We start from the raw sequence: 24,440 nt of genomic DNA on the forward strand, positions 1-24,440 counted from the left end.
AATGCAACACTTTTAGTTTTGCTCCTATTTTGTATGAGATGAACTCAAAGATCTAAAACTTTTTCCACATACACAATATCACCATTTCCCTCAAATATTGTTCACAAACCAGTCTAAATCTGTGACAGTGAGCACTTCTCCTTTGCTGAGATAATCCATCCCACCTCACAGGTGTGCCATATCAAGATGCTGATTAGACACCATGATTAGTGCACAGGTGTGCCTTAGACTGCCCACAATAAAAGGCCACTCTGAAAGGTGCAGTTTTATCACACAGCACAATGCCACAGATGTCGCAAGATTTGAGGGAGCGTGCAATTGGCATGCTGACAGCAGGAATGTCAACCAGAGCTGTTGCTCGTGTATTGAATGTTCATTTCTCTACCATAAGCCGTCTCCAAAGGCGTTTCAGAGAATTTGGCAGTACATCCAACCAGCCTCACAACTGCAGACCACGTGTAACCACACCAGCCCAGGAACTCCACATCCAGCATGTTCACCTCCAAGATCGTCTGAGACCAGCCACTCGGACAGCTGCTGAAACAATCGGTTTGCATAACCAAAGAATTTCTGCACAAACTGTCAGAAACCGTCTCAGGGAAGCTCATCTGCATGCTCGTCATCCTCATCGGGGTCTCGACCTGACTCCAGTTCGTCGTCGTAACTGACTTGAGTGGGCAAATGCTCACATTCGCTGACGTTTGGCACGTTGGAGAGGTGTTCTCTTCACAGATGATGCGAAGGAGATGTGTTGCACTCCATGAGGCAAATGGTGGTCACACCAGATACTGACTGGTATCCCCCCCCCCAATAAAACAAAACTGCACCTTTCAGAGTGGCCTTTTATTGTGGGCAGTCTAAGGCACACCTGTGCACTAATCATGGTGTCTAATCAGCATCTTGGTATGGCACACCTGTGAGGTGGGATGGATTATCTCAGCAAAGGAGAAGTGCTCACTATCACAGATTTAGACTGGTTTGTGAACAATATTTGAGGGAAATGGTGATATTGTGTATGTGGAAAAAGTTTTAGATCTTTGAATTCATCTCATACAAAATGGAAGCAAAACCAAAAGTGTTGCATTTATATTTTTGTTGAGTATAATTACCGTAACGTTTTAGCTTAACGGTATGATCACAGTACTCATGTTTTCACCATTACATTTTGATGAGGAGTAAGGGGTGAATCCTGGCGTTTTAATTGTGTTATTGACCTTTCATCTTTTGATCGGGATCAGAGGTGAAGAGCAGTAATCAGGAATACAATGAAACATTAGCAATCATCATTAAATATCAGCAGATATCAGCGAGATGAAATGAGCTGCATTGAGCCCATATAGGAGGAAATTTCAATGTCACAGCAGCTAAAGAGTCAAAATACAAATAGGGTTAAATATCAGTAGACGGAATCAAAAGTCTGCTCACAATCGAAGGTGAGGATCATAATGAAATGTCATCTCTCGGGTTAGAGTCCTGCTATTGGGATAAAAGAGGAGTCATTTGGATAAAAGCCAGTGTATGTGCTCTTCAGCTTAAACATGTATGTGTGGTGGTGGTGTTTTTTGTTCTTGTGTGTCCACATTTGAACAAAATAACTAGAAGCGTTTTTATTCAGTTTCAACCAAACTTGCTGAAATAACTGAGGCTCAGCCAAGAATGAAGGAACTTTACACTTGAGCTCAAAAATTTACGTATCCTGGCAGAGTTTTTAATTTATTGGCCATTTTTCAGAGAATATGAATAACACAAAAACTTCTTTTTCATGCATGGTTAGTGGTTGTGTGAAGCCATTTATTTTGAAACAGATGTTTACTCTTTTTAAATTATAATAACAACAGAAACTACCCAAATGACCCTGATCAAAAGCTTACATACCCCAGTTCTTAATACAGTGTATTGCCCCCTTTAACATCAGTGATAGCTTGGAGTCTTTTGTGGTAGTTGTGGAAGAGGCTCTTTATTTTCTCTGATGGTATAAAGCTGCCCATTCTTCTTGGTAAAAAGCCTCCAGTTCCTGTAAATTTCTGGGCTGTGTTGCATGAACTGCACATTTGAGATCTTCCCAGAGTGGCTCAATGATACTGAGGTCAGGAGACTGAGATTGCCACTCCAGAATCTTCAGTTTATTCTGATGTAGCTAATGACAGGTCGACTTGGCCTTGTGTTTTGGATCATTGTCATGTTGGAACGTCCAAGTACGTCCCATGCGCAGCTTCCAGGTTGATGAGTACAAATTTTCCTCTGGCATTTTCTGATGACATGCCGCATTCATCCTGCTATCAATGTGACCATGTTTTCTGTGCCTTTTAGCTCACACATCCAAAAACAACAACGATCCACCTCTGTGCCTCACAGAAGGCATGGTGTACCTTTCATCATAGGCCTTGTTGACTCCTCTCCAAATGTAATGTTCATGGTTGTAGCCAAAAAGTTCAATTTTGGTGTCATCACTCCAAATGACTTTGTTCTCTGTGCTGTGTGGTGTATTGTAAATGGAATACTTTGTGGCGTTTGCGTAGTAATGGCTTTCTTCTGGCAACTCGACCATGCAGCCCATTTTTCTTCAAGTGCCTCCTTATTGTGCATCTTGAAACAGTCACACCACTTTTTTTGTTCAGAGAGTCCTGTATTTCAGCTGAAGTTATTTGTGAGTTTTTCTTTGCATCCCAAACAATTTTCCTGGCAGTTGTTGCTGAAATTTTTGTTGGTCTACCTGACTGTGGTTTGGTTCCAACAGAATCCCTCATTTTCCACTTCTTAATTAGAGTTTGAACACTGCTGATTGGCATTCTCAGTCCCTCTGATATCTTTTTATATCCCTTTCCGGTTTTAATATAGTTCAATTATCTTTTCTTTGACAATGCTTTTGCTTTCTCTATGACTCAGAAACCAGAAAAGTCAGTGTAGCACTGGATGAAAGATGCAAGGGTCTGTCAGGAGCCCAGAAACTCACTGACCTTTTATACAAACATTGATAACAAGAAAACAGATCACAGGTGAGGATGGATATTTTTTGTAGCCATTCAAACCCATTTGTGTCAACTTGTGTGCATGTTATCAGGCCAAAATCATCAGGGTATATAAACTTTTGACCAGGGTCATTTGGTTAGTTTCTGTTGTCATTATGATTTTAAAAAGATTAAACACAGTTATTTGGCAATAAATGGCTTCACACAACCACTAACCATGAGTGAAAAAGACGTTTTTGTATTATCATTCATATTCTCTGAAAAATAGCCAAAAATCAAAAATTCTCCCAGGTTATGCAAATGTTTGAGCACAACTGTATTTTGAGAACAATTTAAGTCAAGATCATAGGCCAAGGTCAAAATATGGGCCCATTGCTTCTATATAGGGGATATTCAGAATGACTGTTGGAGGAAGTGGTTAAAAATACAAATATAATTGCTGTGCAGCACCAATACAAAGTCATCATTATCTTGGTCAATTGACCTGTGATTTTCAGAGGTCATAACTTTTTAGATTTTGCACAGAATTGATGGAATGTTGAGGCCACACAGAACCATTTAAGTCACTGAATTACGTGTTTTGTTTTGTGACTGCCCCTTCTTGTTGATGCATGGTTTTGTTGCCATTATCTCATTTTATTTATTCCCCCCTTTCCCTTTGTTGCAATAGTCAGGTAAAATGGCATGAAATCTGTCTCAGCACTCCAGCTGCCATCTTGGAGGTTCTAAACGCGTGGGAAAACGGTGTGCTGTCTGTGGAAGCAGTCCAGGTCTGTCTTACTTGTTTTTATGTATACATATTAGCCATTTTAATGCCCCCTCCCCCCACCCGTAACAATTTACTGGTGTTTCCTTAGCTGTATTGTTTGTCAAGTGACTCGAGGGAGTGTGACGTAGTCTCCGGAAGGTGACGAGTAGCAATGTGATGACTGCTTGCAAAAGAGATGACGTTTCAAATGTTGTGCAGACTTTATCTGGCGTATTATTTCCATTCAGCTTCACACATCACGCAATATGCTTCTTAGGAAGATGTCATTTTTTAGGAAGAACCTTCAGTCATCAAACATTCTCCTCACTTCCCCCAAAGACATCCTTCCTGTTTTTTGTTTCTTACACCAACATGTCTGGTCATGTCTTACCCTATCTTGTGTAAAGAAAATAACTGACAACATCAAGGGGAAGGTGTGCAGTATGGCCATCTGTGCCGTGGCCTGGCTGGTGGCTCATGTCAAGATGCTGGGGCGGGATGAGAGGGAGAAACCCCAGACTATGATCCGACAGCTCGTGACCCCTTTATATGGGGAGAACACTCTCCAGTTTTACAATGAACGGTACAAACGTGTTACTTTTACTCTCTGATCCTTAACCCCTGATTGTCACATGCTGATTAATCAACAGTGCAACTTTTGTTTCTTCTCTCTGCGCCAAAAGTGTAATCATTATGAATTCCATCATGGAGCACATGTGTGCCGACGTCTTCCAACAAACGGGCGCGTCCCTTCGCCCCCCGATGGAGGGTCCGGATCCAATTCCCTACCGCAACCTGATGCCGGCGAAGGAACCGATCCACAGGGCCCTTAGCCAGCAGTTTCAGGTGGTACTGCGCAAAGGCTGGGTGGACAGCCGAGCTCTGCATCTGTTTGAGAGTCTTCTCAGTATGGGAGGGGTCTTCTGGTTCACAAACAATTTGGTCAAGGTGGGTGAGGCCTGATAAGAAGAACTTTATAACAAAGTTGTAATATCCGATCTGACCAGCTGATTGAGTAAAAAATGATGTGTCAACAGCACTTTTGGCATTTGTACACCAATTTCTGGTGGAGGTGTGGATCTGGAATTGCTCATTTTTGATCTTCCTAAAACAAAAGAAAAATGTCTTCCTTTTGTCAGATACCCATTTACCCAGTTCCTGTGTTGAAATCAAATAGAATAGAATAGAGCCTTTATTGTCATTGCACATATATACATACAACAAAACTTGTCCTCTGCACTTAACCCATCCTAATTACAGTTAGACACAATGGACCAGTGGGCAGCCACAGTCCGGCGCCCGGGGATCAACTCCAGATATAGACGCTGCCTTGGTCAGAGGCAGAGAAAGGAGCAGACCCTAAATAATAATAGCGTATTCTTTAAAATTGACATTTTCTGAATAATGCAATGCTTTGTCAAACACACCAACATGTTGCTAGCGTTGCAGTAAGCTACCTGCAGGCTGAAACGTCCGGTAAAAGCAAAGATTTACAATATGATGGAATCAAAGGTGAGATGGGAAAAAAAAATAGCGTGGAGTACAAAATGGGCCAAATTTGAAAACCAGGAAGTTAAATACATCCAGCTCCGTGTATGGATCTCGTGAGGATCTTTGTTGTTAGTGTTCCAAACACCACATGACATGCTCTTCAGTGATTTAGTTACAGTGATGACTACTCCATCACACTGTATTAAGGTTACATGGAGTTCAACCTTAATTGGAGTAAATTGGTGGGAACTCTGTTTTTTTTTTTTTGTTTGTTTTGTTTTTTTTTTTTCCTTCAGGAACTGCTGAAGGAGACCCGACAGGAGTGGGCCATTCGTGTGGTGGAGCTCCTGTACAGCATCTTCTGCCTGGACATGCAGCAGATCACCCTGACCCTGCTCGGTACTATACTGCCCAACCTGTTGACAGACTCCGCCCACTGGCCCAGCTTGGCAGACCCACCTGGCAAGGCACTCGCCAAGTAGGACAACTCTTACTGTTTGCATGATGACATTGATTGAATGTGGTTGGTTGTGGTGCATTGGACGTCTTTAAACTCTTACTGTGTCGACTCCTCAGGTTGTCCGTATGGTGTGCACTCAGCTCCTACTCCTCTCACCACAAAGGCCCATTCTCAGCTCGCCAACGTAAACGGCAGCGAGAGGATATCGAGGTAAATCTCAGTCATATCTGCAGGTGTGGCTTTGTTGGATGGATTATGCGGTTGCTTTATATTTCGTCAGCGTTATTTAAAACATCCTTTATCTGGGTTTTTGGTTGCAGGACTACAGCAGCCTTTTCCCGCTGGATGACACTCAACCTTCTAAACTCATGCGTCTGCTCAGCTCGAATGAAGACGAGCCTGCAGCTCTTTCCAGTCCAGGTCAGTCTGTAATCTCTCACTTTTGAAGCGTGCTTGTTTTTCTGTTCATAGGTACCATCAGGCATTCCGATGCATCCTGTTTCCTCTAGGTGACAAGTTGCTTCTTGTGTGCACCTCTAGGAAAATAAGCCCTAAACAGCATATTTGCCTCCATTGAGTACCTGTTGGACTTTTGCCCACTAACAAGCTCTAACTTGAGCGCTGCAGATTGAAACAAGAGTTTGGCTTCTAATGGCAAAGGAGGAATCTTAACACGGAGAAGAAAAGAAGTGTAATAATGGGTTTCACAGCAAACCTTGTCAGCATTCAGATTTCAGGATTTTTTTCTTCTATTTTTAGTATTGAAAACCCCCCCAGACAGGACGTTGAAGACTGTGTTGTATGACCCATGAGTTTGTTTTTGTTTGTTTTTTTAAAAAAGTGCATTTCACAAAATGTTACTAGAAAACATATCTGCTCTTAATACATCATCTTTAGAACAATATGGATCAGTACAGTATGATTATTTAAGCAGCAACCAAAAAATGTACATCAGTCAGCCACGGAAAGGAATTGTCATAGATGTTGGTCAAGAATTCTTTTGGTAATTCACCACCACCACTGAGTGATTACCTTCACTTCTCTTTTGACACGTGCTTTGTGTGGTTTTCTTTCTTAAATGACAAAACTGATGACCAGCAAACGTGGTTTTCAGCTTCCGCTGTCAAGCTGACTGAGCAGTGTCTTGATTTATGGGCTTACCTCTCGGTTTGTTTCTCATGTTTGTCTCTCAGGAGATCGGTCAATGAGCAGTTCCCTGTCTGCCTCCCAGCTCCACACTGTCAACATGAGGGACCCCCTGAACCGAGTCCTGGGTGAGAACCCGCTCTTTAGAGTATTTATTCCACAACTCACTTTTAATCATACAGCAACTCCAGAGGCAAGGATTAAACTTTACTCACCCCATGAAGAGGGTCACTGGTGACACATGGGTAGGAAAAATGTTTTCAGTTGGTTTTTATAACGAGAAGAAACCTCAAGCAGACCAGACTGAGTTGGGTGACCATCTGCTTTGGCCATTCTAACAAATAAAATCACACACTTATCAGGATATGCATCCTGATAGAATTAAGGTTTCCCATTTTCCAGGACAGTCAGTACAGTGGTCCCTCGCTATATCGCGGTTCACCTTTCGCAGCCTCGCAGTTTTGCGGATTTTTTTTACTGCAATTTTGCATGCTTTTTTTTTTAACAGCGCGTTGTGTTCTGCATCCTTATCAGGCGGGCCGGTCGCGGCACCGGTCGGCATCACCTCGATTGCTCTCACTGCCTCCGATGCGCTTTATGCGGGCTCGGTAAACGCAGCAGCGGGCCACTCACACTGCCCTCCTGTTGCTGTGCGGGGCTGCGCCAAATCTGGCAGCAGGTCCAGAGACTACGCTCGCTGTTTTGATGCAGATGTTGACAAGGGCTGTCACGATTAGGAATTTCTGGAGACGATTAATTGTCAGGCAAATAATTGCGATTGACGATTATATTATCTATTTTTTTCTTCTTTTTTTTTCCATTCTTTATATTGTACTATCGTAGTATGATTACTCAACTCTGGAAGAACGTTTGGCTTCTCTGAGTGGCGAAACTGGGAATAGTGCAACATTTTTATTTTTATCTTGATTTTACTTAGTCCCAACTTTTGTCTGATTTGTGGTTGTTTCTGTTGCATTTCTGAAATTACAGAAGTGCTATAAGGAAAAGTGTGAACATTTTATTGTGTTTTAAAACTTTGTGGAGCAAACGCAAACACCAAACTCTTATAAAGAAGGAAAAAATACCTGGACATGTGCAGGAAAACTGATATAAACTTAACAGAACAATGCAGGCTGATTAGACTCCCCCCTTTTTTTTTTTTTGTATAAATAAATCAGAATACAATAAGAGGTAACTCACTTTGAAATAATTAAAACATATAGCTACAGCTTAATAACTTTGAAAAACAACAGAAATCAGCAGCTTGTATTTTTATTCTGTCTCCAGTTCATTTTAGTGTGATGAAGTCATCCTTTTTTTTCTCATCAGTCACATTTTGTGCTTGAACACTACATTAAACTCAAGATTGAACAAAAGCGGAAAATAACAGCTGTTAAAGTTCAGCTTTTTGTGATCTGTGCCTCTGAACATCACTGCACAGCTTTTCTGTAATTTTTGCTCAGTTCATTTAGATATTCTAATTTTTTAAGGATGTTTTTAAGGATATTTGACCGTTTATTTCATCTCATGATCTCATAAATTCAGTATATGATGCGCACATGGTGTGAACAGGACGGTGCCGTCAGAACCGCACCGGTAGAGAAAGTACAGAGAGTAAAGGCAGCCCCACGGTATGGTTTTGTTTTTATATATATATATGTTCACTCGGGTTAAAATCTTCTCACTCTGCTCCGCGCTCACTGTCTCACGTGATGCTTCACAGCAGAACGTAACGTCTCGTGCCTCCGTTCAGGAATCTCGCTCCCTCAGTCTGCAGCGAGTTGACTCCACACGCACACACACACACACACAGCTCCTTCGGTAAACTGCGCATTTTAAAAGGCTTTGAACAAGACGACTGCTGTTTTAATCGGCCGTCTTATTCAAAATTTGAACGTCCAAATGATGGCAGGACGGCTGCCTAAAACTATGAATTGAGAGAAAAATCAAAGACTTAAATAAAATAAACGACTCGTCAACTACTAAATTAGTTGTTAATGATTTCAATCGTCAATGTAGTCGTGACTAGTCGAGCCAGCCCTACAAAACCAAAATGCATCCACAGCGGTGCCGTGGTACATGGCTTTGGAACCAGAACCTCCTCACGCTCCGTGTTATTATCCGAGCCTCGCTAACCATCCGACCAAGACGAGAGGAAACAGAGTAAGTCAGGCAGATTCCGAGTCGTTTATGCAACTTTGTTGATAAAATAAATAATTCACGGTAATCACGATTATGAAAAATATTCGCAAATATGAAAAATAATCGCGATTGGCGAATATTGTAATAATTGTGACTGCCCTAATGTTGACCGCACCGCAGAGCACCGTGGCCACCGAGAGAGGACTTGGATTTTTTGCGGGTCCTGCATCCGTACCTCTGGAGGCAGTGAGCGAAGGGAGAGCACGCACATTGTGTTCTGCATGTGTCTGTTTATAATCTTCTCGCACAGAAGAAAAAAAGTGTTTACACAGGAGAGAAAAGTGAGAAAATTTAAGGCCTGTTTGAGAAAAATGTATAAAGTGTGTAGTGAGAGGTTTTACAGCCTTAAAACATCTATAATTGCAAAAAATAGCGCTGACTACTTCGCGGATTTCGCTTATCGCGGGTTATTTTTAGAACGTAACTCCTGCGATAAATGAGGGACCGCTCTACACTAGTACAGACATTTTAGAAGTGGTGGGAAAGTGGTACCACTGATGTGACGCTGTCGGCAGTCAGCAAAATAAACAGCACATATATTTTGTACTGTTTTAGTGTAAGTCGGACACACCTGTTAAATAAGGCCTCCTTGAAGAGGAAAAAACAATATATAAATCACATGAGTATCAGTTGTACCTTTTTCTGTATTATCAGCTCATTAATTTGACATTTTTATGTATTGTTGTAGTGTACTTATTAAAAGAAGCTGATAAAATTAATCATTCAGTAATCATAATATAAATAAAAGTTTTGAAATTATCATGATTTTGAGTATGAGCTCTGTTTTGGAGATGTATGGAAATCCATTTCACAGGAAAGAAAAATATGTAAAATTGCAGTCTAATATGAAAAACAAAAACACGGACCACTGAAGGGTATACGGTTCCATGGAGAAGGTTCAATCCTACAGTTGCTCCTGGTGTGCAGTTGAGCACCTTGCATAGCAGCATGTGAATGTGAGGCATCATTGTAAAGCACTTTGAGTATCTGCATTGAATGGAAAATTGCTATAAAAATGCAGATCATTCAACTCAGTTTCTTTTCTTTTGACAATTGACTTTCTAAGCAATGTTGCAAATCAAAATTCGCATCTCCCCCCCAACCCATAATTATGACTTGGGAAGTTGAAATTATAAGTTCTTTCTCATAATATAAGGCCTGATGCTTATTCCTGAGCTTCATGGATGCACTAATTTGAGTTGCATACATCCTGGGCCATAGAACGATGAGACAGGGTGGCCAGTTTACTACCTTGTCATCTTTTACTTTCCCAGCTAAAATTAGGCAGGTACCCTTGTTATTGCTAAGCAAACATGAGGAGGGGCATTTTGTGCCAGTCCCCAGACTTTCCTTTCCCGTGTCACATTGACCACCTCTGACTGGGGGATCCTGAAGCATTCCCAGGCCAGTGTGGAGATATAATCTCTCCATCTAGTCCTGGGTCTTCCCTGGGGTCTCCTCCCAGATGGACATGCCTCCCTAGGAAGGCGCCCAGGAGGCATCCTTACCAGATGCCCAAACCACCTCAGCTGGCTCCTTTCAATGCGAAGGAGCAGCGGCTCTACTCCGAGCTCCCCATGGATGACTGAACTTCTCACCCTATCTCTAAGGGAGACACCAGCCACCCTCCCAAGGAAGCCCATTTCAGCCGCTTGTACCCGCAATCTAGTTCTTTTGGTCATGACCCAACCCTCATGACCATAGGTGAGAGTGGGAACAAAGATTGACCAGTAGATGTTCTACCGTACTGTTGTTTTGTCACAACAGTATGGTAGAGCAAATGGAACACTGCCCCTGCTGAGCCGAATCTCTGGCCAGTCTCATGCTCCATTGTCCCCTCACTCGTGAACAAGGCCAGAGGTACTTGAACTCCTTCACTTGAGGCAAGACAATATTCCCTACCTCTAGTAGGCAATCCATCCGACTTACTGCCGAGTACCCAAACACAGCTCTCGCTTTGTGAGTACAGTGATTGGATGGCCCTGAGAAGGGACCCCCCTCACTCCATACTCCCCAGCACCTCCCACAGTATATCCTGGGGTACCCGATCATATTCCTTTTCCAAGTCCACAAACACATGTAGACTGGATGGGCATGCTCCCAGGATCCCTGTGAGAGTGAAGAGCTGGTCGGTTGTTCCCTGACCAGGACAGAATCCACATTGTTCCTCTTCAATCAGAGGTTCGACTCTTGGCCGAACCTTCCTTTCCAGAGTAGTGTGATGCCCCTGTAGTTGGCACACACTCTCTGGTCCCCCTTTTTAAATATGGGGACCGCCACTCTGTCACTGTCCCAGACCTCAGTGCAGTGTTGAAGAGACGTCTCATCCAAGATAGTCCCTCCACACCCAGAGCCTTCAGCATTTCTGGGCGGATCCTCCATCAGCTTCCAGCTCTGCCCATGCTATAGAGGGCACTCCGGTCTGATGCAGGGGTTCCTCAAAGTGTTCCTTCCAGCGCCGGATTACATCCTCAGTTGAGGTCAACAGAGTCCCATCCTTACTGTCGACAGCTTGGATGGTTCCCCGTTTTCACATCCTGAGGTGCCTCATGGTCCGCCAGAAGCACCTCTTGGTGCCAGCCGAAAGTCCTTCTCCATGGTTGCTCCGAACTCCTCCCACACCCGTTGCTTTGCCTCCCACAAAGATGTTATGTTTACACACAAACTAAATGGAGTTTGCAGCTAGCTGCCAGCCTGTGACGTCACCGCGCTAACGTCCGCTAAATGTCTTGTAAATCAGGTATTAGGTTCCTGATAACACCTCTAACAGTTGACAGTGTGTCCTATGACTGCTCGGATAGGCTCCCCGTGACCCAAGTGGAGTAAGCGGCTGAAGGTGTGTGTGTGTGTGTGTGTGTGTGTGTGTGTGTGTGTGTGTGTGTGTGTGTGTGTGTGTGTGTGTGTGTGTGTGTGGTGTGTGTGTGTGTGTGTGTGTGTGTGTGTGTGTGTGTGTGTGTGTGTGTGTGTGTGTGTGTGTGTGTGTGTGTGTGTGTGTGTGTGTGTGTGTGTGTGTGTGTGTGTGTGTGTGTTAACTGTTGCAGTACCTTCACATAAAGCCAAATACTTTAACACTGTGTTTTCTCCTCAGCCAACTTGTTCCTCCTCATTTCCTCCATCCTGGGCTCAAAGATGGCGGGACCTCACACCCAGTTTGTGCAGAGTTTTATGGAGGAGTGCGTTGAGTGTTTGGAGCAGGGAAGCCGTGGAAGCATCCTGCAGTTTATGCCTTTTACCATGGTGAGTAAAGAGGTGGAAGCAGACCCTGATACGGCAGTAAGGCAGACAGCCGGGGGGAGAGACATTACATCAGATTCTTCTGGAATAACGTGTCTGGCTGTGTATGCGTATAGAGTGATTGACTGCTCCAAAAAGGGGAGGTGATAATTCTAAAAGAGAGGTCTGTGTTTATTCCATCAGTCCTGCTTGTATTATCTGTCGAAATTTTCTAAAAGGAGTCTGCAGCTGTTTTATTTATTTTTAAGCTCTTGCTTTTGAAGAATAGATCAGGTTTAGATCAACTTGCACTCAGTGGCGGTTCTACACTGAATTACTCCCCAGACGAGCCCCCCCCCCCCCAAAAAAAAAAAAAAAAACACAAAACTTTGCACAGTCAGCCATTTTTAAAAAAACTTTTTAAAATTATTATTATTTTAGAAGTGCACTTGAAATTGACATCAAAAGACCGCAGGCTACAATATAACTGTTACACAAAACTTCCATGAATTGCAAATTTGAATAAACATGCCCTACATGCTAAATGTCTGTCATTAAGAGCCTTTATTAATCTGTCTTTCAGGGAGGAACAATTAGCTCCTTGGTTACTGCCTTGAATTCTATGCTTGGCACACTTTTAGTTGACTGGTTAAACTATGCTTTGCCACGAAATCGAGTTAAATGGTAAATATACTGCATTCATATAGCGCTTTTCCATCTACATCAGATGCTAAAAGCGCTTTACAATAATGCCTCACATTCACCCCTATGTCAGGGTGCTGCCATGCAAGGCGCTCACTACACACCAGGAGCAACTCTGGGATTAAGGACCTTGCCCAAGGGCCCTTAGTGATTTTCCAGTCAGGTTGGGATTTGAACCAAGGATCCTCTGGTCCCAAGCCCACCTCTTAACCACTAGACCAGTGATTCTCAACCGGGGTGCCGCGGCACCCTAGGGTGCCGTGGCACCCTAGGGTGCCGTGATCGATCGTCAGGGGTGCCGTGGGTATTTTTCATATTCGTGATTATTTTTCATATTCACGATTACCGTGAATTATTTATTTTATCCATAAAGCATAAAACGACTCAGAATCTGATGTCAAATGTGCTGCAGCCTCGCTCTCGTCTTAAGGCGGGACAATAACAAGGAGGCTGACGGCCGATTAAAACGGTGCCGTCTCCTTCAAAAGCCGTCTATGTTTGTGTCGCGTATAAAACGACGTCACTGCAGTTTGCTCTGCTGACCCCGCCCACGTTGAAGAGGTACCATTTGCAGTGGAAAAACTCGCGCTTGGAACCAGACCGAGTAGAGCCGAGTACAGTAGAGTCGAGTAGTGCTGGAGCTTTGTAGTGGAAAAGTGGCTTAAAATGCGGAGCTGTCGGTGTGTGTGTCTGTGCCTGTGTGCGCGCGCGCGGAGTTAACAGGCTGCAGACTGCGAGGGAGGGGGTGGGTGAGGGAGATTCCTGAATGCAGGCGCGACACGTTCAGTGTGCAGCGAGCGCGGAGCAGAGAGAGGATTTTAACCCAAGTGAACCTTAACAAAACGGAAACGTGAAGCTGCCTTTACTTCTCTCTGAACTTTCTGTAAAGGTGTGATTCTGCCGTTACCGCCCTGTTCACACCATGTGCGCGTCGTATGCTGAATTTATGAGATCATGAGATGAAATAAACGGTCAAATATCTTTAAAAACATATTTAAAAAATGAGAATATATGAATGAACTGAGCCACAAAAAAAAACAATGTTCAGACGCAGAGATCACAAAAAGCAGGTGAGAACTCTGAACTTTAACAGCTGTTATTTTCCAAAGGTATTTATTTGTTCAATCTTGAGCTTAATGCAGTGTTTAAGCACAAAACGTGACTGATGAGGAGAAACAATTTCAGAAATGCAAGAGAAACAACCACAAATCAGAAAAAGGTGATAAAAAGATAATAAAAATGTTGCAACATTCCAAGTTTCTCCACTCACAGAAGCCAAACGTTCTTCCAGAGTTGTGTAATTATACCACAATAGTAGAATATAAAGAAGGGGAAAAAAGAAAAAAAAAAATAGACAATATATTCGTCAATCGCAATTATTTGTCTGACAATTAATCGTCTCCAGAAATTCCTAATCATGACAGCCCTACTTGAGATCAGAGCGCAAAATGCTTGAGGATTTTCGAAATGTGGTGTTTTCTGTATCGATTTTATATTGCGATAATTGGGTTTTGCGCAAAACCAGAGGTAATAGCATTATATGATCGCATAATATAATAGCAAATATGATCTTAAAAATCAAAATTGGGAAGAAGTTTATGTCAGTGACGTTAGTGTAGCATATAACTCATTTATGAAAATATTAATGAAATCATATAATAAAAACTGTAAATTAATAGAAATTAGTAAGAAAAGAGTAAATAAACCATGGCTGACAAAGGGAATAAAAAATGCTTGTGCAAAGAAAAACTATTTATACAGGTGCTTTTTAAAAATGCAAACAAAGGAAACAGAACACAGATACAAAAAATATAAAAATAAACTATTGACAATAATTAGCAAACAAAAAAAAAGATTATTATAGTGAACAATTAAATAAGAGTAAAGATAATATGAGGGCAACATGGGGAATTATAAAAAGTGTGATTGTAAGTGATGGAATGAAAGCAACTTTTCCAAATTACTTTGTCAAAGAAAATAAAGAGATATATGACATAAAAGAAGTGGCAAATGGGTTTAATGATTATTTTTCAAATGTAGGATCAAGTCTGGTGGGAAATAAACCAATAGTAGAAGATACATTACATACACTTGTAAATACGGTCAGTAGTATTTTCCTGGACAATGTGGAAAAAGATGAAATAAGAAATATTGTAAAAAACTGTGTAAGCAAAAGATCAACTGACCATGAAGATTTAGACATGATGACTGTAAAAAGTATAATAGAAACTGTTATTGAACCATTTACTTATATTTGCAATCTGTCTCTGTCAACAGGGATTTTTCCAGATGAAATGAAAATTGCCGAGGTAGTCCCATTATATAAAAATGGAGACAAACATAAATTCTCTAATTACAGGCCAGTATCATTGCTTCCACAGTTTTCTAAAATTATGGAAAAGGTTTTTGTGACAAGGTTGGATAAATTCACTGAGAAACATCATATTTTAAATAATGCTCAGTATGGATTCAGAACAAAACATTCGACAGCTATGGCAATTATGGAATTAATAGAGAAAATATCAACAACAATAGAAAATAAGGATTATTTTGTAAGTATTTTTATTGAAAAAAGCTTTTGATGTTATTGACCACTCAAGATTGCTTCACAAGTTCCAACAATATGGAATAAGAGGTATTGCACATCAGTGGGTAAAAAGCTACTTAGAAAACAGTTTGTTCAGATAAATAATATCAAATCAGAATTGTGTAATATTGCTTATGGAGTACCACAAGGATCAGTACTTGGACCCAAACTGTTTATTTTGTATATCAATGATTTTGTGAATGTATCTAATGTGCTTGGTAGCATTTTATTTGTTGATGATACAACGCTGTTTTACTCTGGATCAGATATACAGGAAGTAGCACAAGTGATAAAAACAGAATTGGAAAAGGTTAAGCATTGGTTTGATATAAACAGACTGTCACTAAATATTAATAAGACAAATTTCATATTGTTTAATGACAGAGCAAAAAAAAATAATGTGTCATTACAAATAGATGGAATGGATATACAAAGGGTAAAAGAAATGAAATTTTTAGGAGTCATAATTGATGAAGATCTTACATGGAAGTCACACATAAATTACATAAAAGGAAAAATAGCGAAAGCCATTGCTGTTTTGCATAAAGTAAAATATTCATTAAATAGTTATGGTTTATTAACATTGTACAATTCATTGATTTTCCCATATTTAACTTATTGTGTAGAAATCTGGGGATCAACATATACAACTTATATACAACCTTTGTTTATTCTGCAGAAAAGGGCTTTAAGGGTGATTAGCAACAGTGGTTTTAGAGATCCATCTAATCCATTGTTCATTAAGTACAGGGTACTTAAATTTCGTGATTTGGTCGATTTGAAAATATTACAAACAATGTACCAAGCTAATAAAAATGCTTTACCAACAAACATTCAAAATATGTTTGAGAAAAGAGTAAGTAGTTATAAACTGAAAGGAATAGAAGTCTTTAGAAAACCAAGATACAGAACCAGAGTAAAAGAACGGAGTATTGCAGTAAATGGTGTAAAATTATGGAACAATCTCAGCAAAGAAATTAAAGAATTAAGGTCGCTTAAATTATTTAAAAAACATATTAAACTAGATGTATTAAGTAAGTATGAAACTATAAAATAAGTTAGTGGTCTGTAAGGAAGTAAAAAAAAAAAAAGTAATTTATTAATAATGTATAAAATGTTTTAAGTTTAAAAATGTAACCTGTCAGAGATGTAATCTATTTAATAATGGTCATAATTATGAAATAAGTCAGTGGTATGTGACAAGTTTAAAGAAATACAATCTGTTAAATAATGTTGAAAAATGACGCTGGATATTGAAAGATTGTATTGTAAAAAGGGGCAGAAAATATAAGACTTGTTCTTCTCTCTGCTCCTTTTCATTCTGGTAATGGAGATGCTTTATTTCTGCTTTTCTGTTTTTTTTTTTTTTTTTTTTTTTAAATGAATGAAATAAATAAATAAATGAAATGAAATTATAATATTATTTTGGTTGGTGGTGTGCCGCAGGATTTTGTAAATATAAAAAGGGTGCCGCGACTCAAAAAAGGTTGAAAATCACTGCACTAGACCATCACCTCTCCTAAACAGCACAGATGAACAGCACAAGTACACATCAAAACAAATTTTAATAAATCTTGTTGCAAGGCAAGGGCTTTAAAATACACCTTTTGTTGGTGCGTAGGGGTTTGACAGCAAAAATGTAGATGAGTGGGTGAGTGAGTTAGTCCATCCCAGCCAACTTGTGTGGACAATAACTCAAAAACAATAAATACAATCATTTAGGAACTCATCAGTTTAAAAGTACATATAATGAGGACAAACCCTATTGCATCTGATGAACTTTAATGAGCCAAATTGATTGAAAGGGAAGCTTTGTCTCAAGCCGAACGCTTGATCACTAGACCATCACCTCCATTCCCACCAGAGTTGTAGCAAATGTTCATCTTTGAAACTACCTACAGATATGACAATTCCGTTGGTTGTTATAGGGCCCAACAATAACCCAAATGATGGACATGAAGTTGTAACAGTTTTGTTGCAAAGTACAGTCTTATGGTGAAATTAAATCTTGTATTTGTTGAGTTACGACCAAATTATTGTTGTATAACCATAGTAAGAAGGCTAACTAACATGTTATACCACCAGTTAACATTAGCCCTTCATTCGTGACATGGATACCGTAATCATACAGAGAACACAGTTGCATGTGAGAAGATTGATGATTGTGAATATATGTAATTATCCATGATAGTAGCTAAAATAATTTGGGTTATCTCATGATGCTTGGAGAGAATCTGAACATACTACATGTAACAAAGAAGGGCTTGTAACTTAAAATGATTTGACTGCTTTGATTAACTGGATAGGAAGGGCTTTAAAATACACCTTTTGTTTGTTTGTTTTTTTCTGTAAAAAGTAAATTTAAGGCAGAGGCAATAAACTCCTACATACAGACATACATTAAGACACACACACAGACTATTTTTGCTGCCTTCCATGTGTTATGAAAAAATGCCGCCCCGGGCAGTTGCCCAGTTTGCCGTGCCAAAAACCGCTACTGGTTGTGCACAACACGCGCGCACACACACACACACACACAACTGTACTCATTCCCAAGCTTCAGGGTTGCACCATTTAGACAATCACACGTTCTGAGCCCACAGCACAGTGAGGTAGAGTGCCCAGCTCATTTCCCTTCCCACCTTGTACCTCAACAGCTTCATTTTCACAGCTGGATGAGCAGGAGGGGCCGAGCATCAAACAAAAACAACCCCGACTCAAATCTCCACTCTGTCTTCTGACAAACTGCCGTAGAAATGTTGCGTCATATTTCCAACAAAGCCTCCCTCTGTGACACACTGACTGCCAGTATCTCCAGTTGCATCCACGGCAGCTTCAGAGTTGCCGTCAGTGTTTTAGAAGCTTCCCTCACTAACCTGCTTTGTTTGCAATTATGTTTTTGATGTTTGCCAGCTCTCCATAAAATTACCATTTTGTTTATGATACACACATATATGTGTACTCTAGTAAGATTTTTAAGAAGTTATTTGTAAAAGATGCTACACTTTGTAATACTAGTAAAGATCAAAATGATGTTCAGTCAAAAATCTGACTCAAAATATGTTTTCAAAATTCTTTCACTTGATCTTTAATCTGTTAACAGCAATAAGATTTTTATGATGTATTTATCTACAAACAAGTCCTTATCACCTTGAGATTTTACTAAAGTGATTGTGTCTTACAACCCCAATTCCAATGAAGTTGGGACGTTGTGTAAAATGTAAATAAAAAACAGAAAGCAATGATTTGCAAATCCTCTTCAACCTATATTCAATTGAATACACCACAAAGACAAGATATTTAATGTTCAAAACTTTAAACTTTATTGTTTTTGTGCAAATATTTGCTCATTTTGAAGTGGATGCCTGCAACACGTTTCAAAAAAACTGGGACAGTGGTATGTTTACCACTGTGTTACATCACGTTTCCTTCTAACAACACTCAATAAGCGTTTGGGAACTGAGGACACTAATTGTTTTAAGCTTTGCAGGTGGAATTCTTTCCCATTCTTGCTTGATGTATGACTTCAGTTGTTCAACAGTCCGGGGTCTCCATTGTCATATTTTGCGCTTCATAATGCGCCACACATTTTCAATGGGTGACAGGTCTGAGCTGCAGACAGGCCAGTCTAGTACCCGCACTCTTTTACTATGAGGCCACACTGTTGTAACACATGCAGAATGTGGCTTGGCATTGTCTTGCTGAAATAAGCAGGGACATTCCTGAAAAAGACGTTGCTTGGATGGCAGCATGTGTTGCACCAAAACCTGGATGTTTTTTTTCAGCATTGATGATGCCATCACAGATGTGTAAGTTGCCCATGCCATGGACACTAACACACCCCATAGCATCACAGATGCTGGCTTTTGAACTTTGCGCTGGTAACAATCTGGATGGTGTTTTACCTCTTTCGTTCAGAGGGCACGACATCATTGATTTCCAAAATCATTTTGAAACGTGGACTCATCAGACCACAGCACACTTTTCCACTTTTCATCTGTCCATTTCAAATGAGCTCGGGCCCAGAGAAGGCGGTGGTGTTTCTGGATGTTGTTGATGTATGGCTTTCGCTTTGCATGGTAGAATTTTAACTTGCACTTATTGATGTAGCGACGAACTGTGTTAACTGACAATGGTTTTCTGAAGTGTTCTGAGCCCACGCGGTAAGATCCTTTACACAATGTCGGTTTTTAATGCAGTGCCGCCTGAGGGATCGAAGGTCACGGGTGTTTAATGTTGGTTTTCTGCCTTGCCGCTTACATATAGAAAGTTCTCCAGATTCTCTGAATCTTCTGGTTATATTATGGACTGTAGATGATGGAATCCCTAAATTCATTCATTCATCTTCTACCGCTTAGTCCAATTGCAATTGAACATTGAGAAACATTGTTTTTAAACTGTTGGGCTATTTTTTCATGCAGTTGTTCCCAAAGTGGTGATCTTTGCTCCATCTTTGCTTGTGAACGGCTGAGACTTTGGGGATGCTCCTTTTATACCCAATCATATGAGTGTCCTCAGTTCCCAAACACTTATTGAATATTATTAGAAGGAAAGGTGATGTAACACAGAGGTAAACATACCACTGTCCCTGCTTTTTTGAAATGTGTTGCAGGCATCCATTTCAAAATGAGCAAATATTTGCACAAAAACAATAAAGTCTATCAGTTTGAACATTAAATATCTTGTCTTTGTGATGTATTCAATTGAATATAGGTTGAAGAGGATTTGCAAATCATTGTATTCTGTTTTTATTTACATTTTATACAACGTCCCAACTTCATTGGAATTGGGGTTGTATTCAGTGTGGATTAGTTGGACGGTGTGGTGACCAAGTGGTTAGTGCTCTTGTTTCCACAACAACCGGTTCTTGGTTCAAGACCACCCATCCCTGTTTGGTTGTTGTTGTTGTTGTTGTTTCACTCCCCCCACTGGTGGTGTGTGATTTTGTTTTGGATTGGTCATGAGAGGAAACTACTTTTAAATTTTACACAATGTAGTTATTGACTTTATGCAATTCTTAATCATTTAAGTGATGACTCCCATCCTCTGGCTAATGAATTTCAGCTCCTACCTTCTGGCCATAGGTTCAAAGTCCTGTTTGAACAAATCTTACAGGGTTTGCATATATTTAAATATTTATCTGTTTATTTTTTATTTGCCTATTGCACATCAATTTGTATGCTGGCCATCTTTTGATGCTTGTTTTTGTAGCTTATGAGTGCCCCGGTTGTGTCTGTGTTATACTTTTGTTTTGCATATGTTCTTTGTTAGTGGTTTCATTGCTATTGTTGTGCCTACTAACATGGACGCCCTTTTCTGTTTGCTGCAAGTCAGATCTGCCTACGGGTACAAATAAAATCACCTGAATCTGAACCTGATATTGCACAGGGTCGAAAGCCTCTTGTACACTCTAAATGGTAAATGGACTGCATTTACAGTAATGTTCAGAATAATAGTAGTGCTATGTGACTAAAAAGATTAATCCAGGTTTCTACTTTTTCTTACTAATAGCCCAATTTCATAGCCTTAACAGTGTGCATATCATGAATGCTTGGTCATGTTGGATTTGTGAGAATCTACTGAATAAACTGGTACCTTGTTTCCCATGTATCAATAAGAAATATACTCAAAACCTGGATTAATCTTTTTAGTCACATAGCACTACTATTATTCTGAACACTACTGTATATAGCGCTTTTCCATCTGCATCAGATGCTCAAAGTGCTTTACAATTATGCCTCACATTCACCCTGCCTCACATTCACCCATCAGCACCCTGACGATGTCAGGGTGCTGCCATACAAGGCGCTCACTACACACCGGGAGCAATAGGGGATTAAAGGCCTTGCCCAAGGGCCCTTAATGATTTTCCAGTCAGGCGGGGATTTGAACCCATGATCTTCTGGACTCAAGCCCAACACCTTAACCAGGAGACCATCACCTCCCCTAAAATGGTTTGCATGCACCCTCGCCCCCAGTTATTAAAAAAGGGGGGGGTGCATAAACAATGCATGCATTTTTCTTGAGAACAGCATTGAAGTGTGTAAGTTGATATCTGCTAAACAGCTTTGTTTTGTGGTTGTACGTTTCCAGGTTTCTGAACTGGTGAAGCTGTCGGCTTTGGCCAAACCTAAAGTTGTCCTGGCCATCGCTGATCTCTCTCTGCCGCTGGGGAGGAGAGTTGCTGCCAAAGCCATTTCTGCCTTGTAAACAGCGAGCCTGTCCAGGACTAAATTAGCAGTGCGGAGACACTTTACCTTGTAACAGCAGAACACTTTCTTATTTCTGTTTTTTACAGTGACCGTGCACCCAACAGGACTCACCATGTAAATCCTTCCTATTTCTGTCTTTGTAAATACTTTGTTTTTTTTTATTGTTTTGCAGACTTAACTCTTAAGTGTCCAAGTGGGATCATTTTGACCACAGGCATATATTTTTGTGCACCATTTTTCTAATTTTAATAGGAAAAACGTTTTCTACCATGAATTTGTCAGTCTGTTTGCCCAGAGTGTGGATGAAAATAGCTGCATTGATGGACATGAGTCAGCATCAAACAGTGAAGATCGTATGTCTGAGATGTCAGACCACCCTGATATAGAATATTTTGATGGTATAATTATCCCGTCATGTTGTAATACATATTTCACTCAAAGAAACTTTACTTTTTATTTGTTGTTTTCATATTTGATGCAGATAAAAGAAAAATTCAAAGAATAAAAGGTAATGTGCATTTTATAAGATGTAAGAGACAAGGGTTGTCTAAATAACTGTGCAGTTGTATGCAAAAGTTTGGGCACCCCCTCATAATTTTCAGGATTTTCCTTTATAAATCATTGGTTGTCTGGATCAGAAATTTCAGTTAAATATATCATATAGCAGACAAACACACTATTTGAGAAGTGAAATTAAGTTTTTGCTAGTATTTACAGAAAGCGTGCAATAATTATTTAAACAAAATTAGGTGCATACATTTGGGCACCCTTGTCATTTTATTGATTTGAATACATTTAGCACTAATTATTGGAACACAATATTGGTTTGGTAAGCTCACTGACCCTTGATCTCCTTACACAGGTGAATCCAGTCATGAGAAAGGGTATTTAAGGTGACGATTTGCAAATGTTTCCCCTCTTTTGCATCTCTTCTAATGAGTGTCAACATGGGAACCTCTAAACAACTCTCAAATGACCTGAAAACAAAGATTGTTCAACATCATGGTTTAGGGGAAGGATACAAAAAGCTATCTCAGAGATTTCAGGTGTCAATTTTCACTGTGAGGAACATAGTGAGGAAATGGAAGACCGCAGGAACAGTACTAGTTAAGGTGCGAAGTGGCAGGCCAAGAAAAATCTCAGATAAGCTGAAGTGAAGGATGGTGAGAACAGTCATAGTCAACCCACAGACCTGCTCCAAAGACCCACAACATGTTCTTGCTGCAGATAGTGTCTCTTTGTATCGTTCAACTATACAGCGCACTTTGCACAAAGAGATGTTGTATGATGCTGTAATGCAGAGGAAGCCTTTTCTGCGTACACGCCATAAACAGTCGCTTGAGGTATGCTAAAGCACATTTGGACAAGCCAGGTTAATTTTGGAATAAAGTGATACGGACTGATGAAACTAAAACGGAGTTATTTGGGTATAACAAGGGGTAGTATGGATGGCTGAAAAAGAACACAGCATTCCAAGAAAAACACTTGCTACCTACAGTAAAATTTGGAGGTGGTTCCATCATGCTGTGGGGCTGTGTGGCCAGTGCTGGTACTGGGAAACTTGTTAAAAGTTGAGGGTCACATGGATTCCAGTCAATATCAGCAGATTCTTGAGAACAATGTTCAATGAATCAGTGACAAAGTTGCGCCAGGGCTTAATATTTTAACACAACGACCCTAAACACTACTGAAAATCTACTAAGGCATTCATGCAGAGTAACAAGTACAATGTTCTTGAATGGCAATCTCAGTCCCCAGACCTGAATATTATTGAAAATGTGTGGTGTGATTTTAAGCGGGCTGTCCATGCTTGGAAACCAACAAACCTGACTGAACTGGAGATGTTTTGTAAAGAAGAATGGTCCAAAATACCTTCAACCAGAATCCAGATTCTCATTGGAAGCTATAGGAAGCATTAAAAGGCTGTTATTTCTGCAAAAGGAGGATCTAAATACTGTTTTTTTTTTTTGTTTTGTTTTTTTTCTGTTGGGGTGCCCAAATTCATGCACCTGCCTAATTTTGTTTAAAGAATTATTGCACACTTTCTGTAATCCTATAAACTTCATTTCACTTCTCAAATATCACTGTGTTTGTCTGCTATATGATATATTTAACTGAAATTGCTGATCCAAACAACCAATGATCTATAAAGGAAAATCATGGAAATCATCAGGGGTGCCCAACCTTTTACATACAACTGTAATATTGTTCTATCTGTGTGTGCTTTTTGGCTACATTTTTGTGGAAAAAAAAAAGTTATCAAATTCCATACCTTATTCCAGATGATGGACAAATATTTTTTTCTGAATAAATATGAAGAACCCTAAAACAATCATTTATATAGACGTTATTTCCCAATATATAGTCAGTGGGGTCATAAATGATGTCATAAATGACCCCACTCAGTCATATTAGTTGCTGAAAGTGCTTGGTCACCTGAGGGTTAAAGATATTGTAACTACTTTTTTATACATTAAACCCATGTGTAGCATTTTCTGTCCTTGAGTTTATTATATTGCATCATTTGAAGCTTGTATGTTTCCAGTTGCATCACCAACATTTGGTCACATTGTTTTATCTATTCTTCCCGTGACGACCAAAGATGATCCTCTGACACATCTGCACAGTCATTACCCACGACTTGCAACACTTCCTCTCAGGAAATGTTTCAAAATGAGACCATCTATCTCACTTTTGTTTCTCTGTGGGC

At 40.2% G+C, this 24,440-nt stretch overlaps 1 protein-coding gene across 1 annotated transcript in view; it reads left to right on the forward strand.

The window, feature by feature from the left end:
• med24 (mediator complex subunit 24) overlaps positions 1 to 22,405 on the forward strand; it is a 39,765-nt gene extending 17,360 nt beyond the window's left edge. Inside the window, exons 18-26 of the mRNA XM_034193916.1 lie at positions 3,640 to 3,739; positions 4,125 to 4,300; positions 4,401 to 4,665; positions 5,505 to 5,686; positions 5,785 to 5,878; positions 5,989 to 6,088; positions 6,862 to 6,942; positions 12,105 to 12,253; positions 21,612 to 22,405. Of these exons, the coding sequence (XP_034049807.1) occupies positions 3,640 to 3,739; positions 4,125 to 4,300; positions 4,401 to 4,665; positions 5,505 to 5,686; positions 5,785 to 5,878; positions 5,989 to 6,088; positions 6,862 to 6,942; positions 12,105 to 12,253; positions 21,612 to 21,728 (1,264 nt within the window). The 3' untranslated portion in view covers positions 21,729 to 22,405. The remainder of the gene's footprint in view (positions 1 to 3,639; positions 3,740 to 4,124; positions 4,301 to 4,400; positions 4,666 to 5,504; positions 5,687 to 5,784; positions 5,879 to 5,988; positions 6,089 to 6,861; positions 6,943 to 12,104; positions 12,254 to 21,611) is intronic.
• The last annotated feature ends 2,035 nt before the right edge of the window (positions 22,406 to 24,440 follow it).

This window comes from Thalassophryne amazonica, chromosome 18, assembly GCF_902500255.1.
Source record: "Thalassophryne amazonica chromosome 18, fThaAma1.1, whole genome shotgun sequence".
Lineage (NCBI taxonomy): Eukaryota > Metazoa > Chordata > Actinopteri > Batrachoidiformes > Batrachoididae > Thalassophryne > Thalassophryne amazonica.